The sequence below is a fragment of the Hipposideros armiger genome, unplaced genomic scaffold (assembly GCF_001890085.2).
Source record: "Hipposideros armiger isolate ML-2016 unplaced genomic scaffold, ASM189008v1 scaffold_221, whole genome shotgun sequence".
Lineage (NCBI taxonomy): Eukaryota > Metazoa > Chordata > Mammalia > Chiroptera > Hipposideridae > Hipposideros > Hipposideros armiger.
This window is the reverse complement of record NW_017731571.1, coordinates 641339-648002: the sequence shown is the minus strand read 5'-3', so window position 1 is coordinate 648002 and position 6664 is coordinate 641339. Positions and strand designations below refer to the sequence as shown.

Below are 6664 nucleotides of genomic sequence, written 5' to 3'. Positions count from 1 at the left end.
GTGTGTGTGTGTGTGTGTGTGTGTGTGTGTGTGTGTGTGTGTGTGTACAGAAGCATTAATTGTACTGGAGGCTTTTTGTCTGTTAATTTGCATAATTTATATATTAATACTTCAATATTTAAATTGGAGAAATGTTTATACCCAGATTTATCTTTACTGAAATGTCCTCATTGGGATGTTTTAGTTTTTTTCCTTTTTCTGCCTCTTGAATACCATTTAAAAATGCTTACTGATCCTACTTTTACCATTTCTTCCTCTTTTTCTTTTCTGTCTACCTCTTTTTTATTTATTTATTTTTTTTACTAGATTCTGATTCATTGAGGGAAGCATTGTTTATTCTCATATACAGATGTTCTTTATTTTTAAATAAAAATAAATCTGGTCAATATTATCCAAATTAAATCAGTAGTATATAGTATATATGGTCTTGTTCAGAGAGACAGTATATTTCTATGAAAATTAAATAGAAAGCTAGTGTCTTTATTCTAAAAGAATTTAAATTCCATTTGAAATTTCTTTGATGTTGTCTCAGAAACCCCTAAACTCAAAAGTTATGCAAAACTCATTGTACTGGTTCTGAACATTTTTAAAGGTATTTAAAAGCACTTGGTTTTATAACCTGTGTATTTAATAGTGATTCTTTATATAACTAAATCTTGTAAAGGCCATCTGACTGAACACTTCCTGGACTTCAACATTTGGTACTTAGATTTGTGGAATAGGACATTCATGCTATAATGCTCTGTGCTAAATTAAAGAATAAGGCTATGAAGAAAAACAGAAAGTTGATATAAAATCTTTTATTTTTATGACTTTGAATAATTCATAGAATAGGTTTTAAGAAAAGTTTTTGACTTAATGTAAAATTTCTAAAAGAGGAATAAAAGAAGAAAACATCATGTTGATGTTAATATGTTTATGAAAAAATACTCCTGTTGATAAAAATTTTCTGCACTAAATTTTTACAAATGCACTTAAAACCTAGGAAGATATTGTTAAGTGTTGAATTTACAATAATGAGTTTAGTCGGGTAATAATATGTACCAAATTGGCCAGCTAACTTTTTTTACAAAGTTGTTTCTTGTATTACTATGGTTTTGATCTATTTGATTCACAGTGTATCATCATAACTAAAGTTTGCTGGAGGAAAAGTTCATGGAAGATGGCTCTGGAACCATAGGGGTTCAAGTAATGTCAACATAGAAGTTAAAAAAGAATGGCGAATCCCAGAACTATTATATTTGCATTTATATTTATTGGGTTGTCGGAAAAGTCATGACGTATTTTGTCTGTTTTTCAAAGGTCATTTATTTATATAAAGAACAAAGATCAATCAATGATATATTGCCCGTTTTGTTCGATAGCCTTTTGCCTTCTTTCAGTGAGCTTCATAATTCCTCATTCATAGAAGGACCTGTCTTTATGTGCGAAAAACTGAACAAGGTGCTGATTTACAGCCTCATCTGAATTGAACGTTGTACCACACAAGGAGTTTTGAAGAGAGCGAAACAAGTGGAAGTCTGACAGTGCCAGGTCAGGCAAGTATGGTGGGTGTGGCAACACATCCCATCCAAGCTCCAATAATTTTTGACGGGTGATCAAACTTGTGTGTGGTCTCGCATTGTCNTTTTTTTTTTTTTTTTTTAATAAAACCATCCTGGTTTACCAGCACTTCACTGATAGTGAGCCTCAGAGAAATCTACCCACTCTCCTCTCTCCTCCCCTTCCCTCTCTATCTGCCTGTCTCCCTCTTCTTACTCTTCCTTCATTCCTCTTAAATTTGTGCCGGATATTTATTGCTTTCATGGAGCTTACAATATCTGTTACAGGGTAACAGATATTAAGAAACAATTATATAGATAATGATTTAGATATTGTTATGATCAATGCTAAAAAGGGAGAGAGATAAGAGAATGACATGAGAGTTTATTAAAGGAAGACCTCTTGTCTGAGATAGTCAGGGAAGAATTATGGGTATGGTTGCTTGTTTTAATTAAATTGGAATGCTCAGTCCTTTCTTTTTTTTTTTTAATGAATCTATTACATTTGATATTTTACTCACTAACCAGAATATAATAGAGATGAATGTTCTTTATTATTTCTCCTTATGAGCATTACAACTAATTAAATCATATATTTATGTCCTCCTTACTGACAGTATAGGTGTCTTGTTTCTAAAAACGTGGATGCTGATACTTAAATGTAATAGTCTCAACCTTGCACATTATCTGTTCTCAACAGTTATTATTGTCTATAAGTCACTGTGCATATTCTGTGTTTCCATTTTCAAGTTACTTGACATGGATGGTAATATATTCATTGGCATTTTAAAAGCACACAGGACATAAAAGTGGATTTAGTGGTTTGTTTTTTAACTTATTTGACAAACTTTAGTGCTTTCTCATGTTACAGGAATTTCTACAAAAATAGTTTCCTCAGTTTGATCTAAGAGTAGAAACCCCAGGCTTGTAAATTTTCAGATGCATTTAGTTTTCTAACTTATTTTGCCTTCTTTCTCCTTGGCTCTAGAAGTTTCCTTATAACCCTTTCTTTCCTCTGCTATCAGGCTCAGTCTCAGGGAGCAATTACCTTTAAGATCATACCCAGCATCAAAGAGGAGACACCATCTAAAGAAGGCAAGGTAATCATTACTTAAGAATATTTTTTGTGGGGGGACCAGTGTTTTCCCATCTAGGGCACGTCTTCTTTGTCATAACAAATCTATTTTAATATTCTATTTTAAAAAAATTATTCTGAAACCAAAGTGTGAAGAATGTGGGCCATTTCACATTTTTTTAAAAACATTTATTCCTTTTAAATGAAACTTTCTTCCAGATATTTATCAAAGCCCTCTTTGACTATGACCCTAATGAGGATAAAGCAATTCCATGTAGAGAAGCTGGGCTTTCTTTCCAAAAGGGAGATATTCTTCAGATTATGAGCCAAGATGATGCAACATGGTGGCAAGCGAAGCATGAAGGTGATTCCAATCCCAGAGCGGGCTTGATTCCTTCAAAACACTTCCAGGAAAGGTGAGCTACTGGCAAGTCATGATGGCCTTTCTTCAAGTGACCTTTTGTTCTCTGCAGACTATCACGCCAGCATAGCTGTGATAAAATAAGCACTGAAACCTCGCCTTAGAACCCTTTAGCCCTCAGGTTTGGATTTCTGTTTTGTCTAAGTAAGTATGAATAATGACCAAAAATAATATGACAGTACCAGGTCATAGTCGGTTTTTTGTTTCGAAGCAAATGGAAAATAGCACATAATATCTGAAACTGTACTGATGTGAAAGAACGGAAAAGAAGAGTGATTTTGGAGTGGGGATAATTTATAAAAATTTGAAAGTAGAGGATTTATTTCTTAATTTGAATAGATTGCATCGTGTTCATTTCCCCCCTCACTTTCCTTTTTTTTTTTTTTTTTCCTTAAGACTTTTCATATTTTGGTGTTATATCAACCTTGGATCTGTCCTGAAAATTGATAGGCATATTGACCTTCTTTTCCCCCAGGAGATTGGCTCTGAGACGACCAGAAATAATAGTTCAGCCCCTGAAAGTTTCCAACAGGAAATCATGTAAGTTTGTTAATAAGAATTCAGAATAACCAAATCTTGCTGTTTATTTTTGACTATTTAAAGCAGGTGACTGTGGCAGAACGAGAGGTTGTATTGCCTTGTGATAGCTTTTGGACCATCATTTCACAGAAACCAAACAAATAAGAAATTCGTAGTAGGAATAGAAAAGGGAATCTTTTGAAGAAAGGTGTGTTTGGAGTTATTTATAATAAACCTATGACTCACTCTTTAAAAAAAGAACTAATAACCACTACTCACTTTGATTTATGAATTTAGGTATTTTACAAATGTAACTGCAAATTTAGCCCCTTTATTTCTCCAAAGCCAGGAGGTTTGGGTAAGATATTTCTTGGTGAAGATTATGGGGGAAAATCCACCACATTCTTGGGCACAAAAGCAGCTGTGCCTGAGAACAATTAATTGTTCTTCCTCTTAGTTTCTTGTTTATCTAGAAATCATAGTAACTCTAACCTCTGTTTGGAGTTATTACCAGACTAGATTAAAAGAAAGTAAGAGTAAGAAAAAGGATAATGTAGGATTACTGAAAAAGATAGTGTAGATTTATTTGGGTACATTTTTTTTCTTTTTTTCAACCTACCCTTGTCTCAGCTTCTCTTCTGTTCCACTTTTCTCAAGTCCCCATCCGATAAATTTCCTCCTTCATCTCTTCTAAATGTTTCATGGTTCTAGGTATTTTAAGAGTTAAAAAAAAAAAAGCCCTTTGTTTTCAGTATGGAAATTGTACATTAAAAGGCAAAAATGAGCAAATAAATGGTCCTGGAATTTTACACCAACATCTGTTTTTAGTATTGTTGCATTTTTCACATCTCCTGTTATTTCTGTCAGTTTGTAGAAGCTTATAGCCCAGGAATGACATTATAAGAGAGCCAAACTACAGTCGGTATAAATCTCCCAAACAAGCAAATACTTCAAGTGCTGCACTGATTCAAAGCCTGCTTGTTCTTGCTCTGCTGTCTAGGCAGAAGGAAAAAACACTTCTCATAGAATGCCACATGCATCGTGACATCAGACAGCTTAAAGTGTAACCAGAACGTTGCATTATTTTAAAGTGTGATGAATGTTCACAGGCAGCTCACCTAGTTGAAAGGATCCCTGACTTGCTCTTTGAGGGGTTTTTAACTGTGGGGCTGGTACATTTCTAATAAATATATTTGCTGTACGTGGGATAGAATATATGTAGCTTCAAAATGAAATAAATGTGATTCTACCTGAGTTTGAATCCATCCTCAAATTTGAGTGTTAGGAAACTTCAAAATATACAATTTGATATAATTCTGAATTTTCATTTATTTTAAAATTATGATAAGTATATGTTTCTTTAAAGAAATATACATTGTGAATACATTGTCTTTTTAATGCCTTTCCCCAAACTGGTTTTAGTATAAATGTGTGTGAATGTGAGAGGTGTGTGTGTGTGTGTGTGTGTGTGTGTGTGTGTGTGTGTGTGTGTNATGTGCATTTCTAGGCACAGAGCATGATGCTCCTGTCATTTCTTTGCCACCATTATTGTGTTGTTGTCTTGGAGTCATTGTTGTAGAGAGGTGCAGAATCTGAAAGCTGAGAAGCGTGAATGCCTCCTTTCCAATTCTCAAATGTATTAAGGGAACAAACAATGCTTTAAGTATGAACACAATTGTAAATTAGTTACTTTGGTAGGGAACACTGCTAATGCACCAAATTTGCTATTTCTCAGGTCTTATTCATGTTGGTGATGAACTTCGAGAAGTGAATGGGATACCAGTTGAGGATAAAAGGCCTGAGGAAATTATTCAGATTTTGGTAAGCTGAAATTGTATTTAAAAATTGCAATTAAAATGAAATTGAATCACTGTATTTCAGACATGGTTGTGAATACAGGATTTGGATTTAGAGGTCTAGAGTTTGAATTCCAGCTCTGTCACTTACTCGCCGTGTGTCTTTGGAAAATACCTTAACCTTTTTTTATTGTTCGTTGTTTTCATTTACAAAATGAGAATAAGAAGAGGTAAATATCTCACTGGAGTGTTTTGAGACTTAAATGAGCTAATGTATGTAAAGCGTTTATTACAGGGCCTGCCCCTAATTAGGTACTTAATAGAAGCCATCTACTCTGTTGTTGGTGATCCATTTATCTCTCTCTTTCCCATTGACATCACCAGACTATGTGTTATGCTTTCTAGGTATATAAAATAGTAAAACAAATCTCGATGTTTTATGAAATGTAGAACGGAATGAAATTATGTTAGTTCTTGACAATATTAATTCTCAAGTTCATTTGTAAGGATAAAATGAAGGGAGACGGTCCCTATTATGTATGACAACATACTATAAACCTACAGAAATATAAAGAAAGTTTGGCATCTCAAAATAGACCTCAGTATATATGAAAAATTAGTATATGAATTATGATGGCATTTTATATCAGTGGGAAAACAATGAAATCATTTCATAAATGGCGTTGGATTTATGATGATTCAGCTAGAAGAAATAAAGCCAGTCCCAATTTTATAGCACACGCAAAAATAAATTCCAACCAATTAAATACTTAAGTTGTTAAAAAAATCACAAAAAGTTGAGAAAGACTTTGATGATGGGAGATTCAAATAGAAAACAACTGATGTGACTATAGAATTGATAAGTTTCTATATAAAAAATGATGTCATACATAAAACTTAAGAGATAAATGAGATTGCAGGGAAAAAATTTCAATATGTATGGTAGAAGGCTAATATTTTAACATATGAAGAGTTCATAAAAATTAATTTTTAAAAATTTACAGGAAATTTGGCCAAGTATATGCACAGAATTTACAAAAGAAAATGTGATGTCTGAAATATATTGGATTGGGGGGCATTTAAAAGCTTGATAATGCCTAAAGTCAGCCTGATTATAGGGGAATAGATGTGTTTATATGTTTTGAGTAGTAGGATAAATTAATAGAACCTTCAGGCTATTCAAAAGTATCAAAACTTTAAATTTGCATATCCCTTTATCAAGAAATTCAATTGTCAGATGGAAATTAAACCTGAGAAACTTATTTGGAATATGTGTGTAAATAAGATATTTTAAAAAAAGATTTAGATACTA

The 6664-nt window shown here is 33.1% G+C and overlaps 1 protein-coding gene across 1 annotated transcript in view; it reads left to right on the top strand.

The window, feature by feature from the left end:
• Window positions 1-6664, top strand: part of MPP7 (MAGUK p55 scaffold protein 7) — a 288725-nt gene that overhangs the window by 202603 nt on the left and 79458 nt on the right. The window contains exons 8-11 of the mRNA XM_019654387.1: window positions 533-567; window positions 2567-2641; window positions 2836-3032; window positions 3513-3577. Coding sequence (XP_019509932.1) covers window positions 533-567; window positions 2567-2641; window positions 2836-3032; window positions 3513-3577 — 372 coding nt within the window. The remainder of the gene's footprint in view (window positions 1-532; window positions 568-2566; window positions 2642-2835; window positions 3033-3512; window positions 3578-6664) is intronic.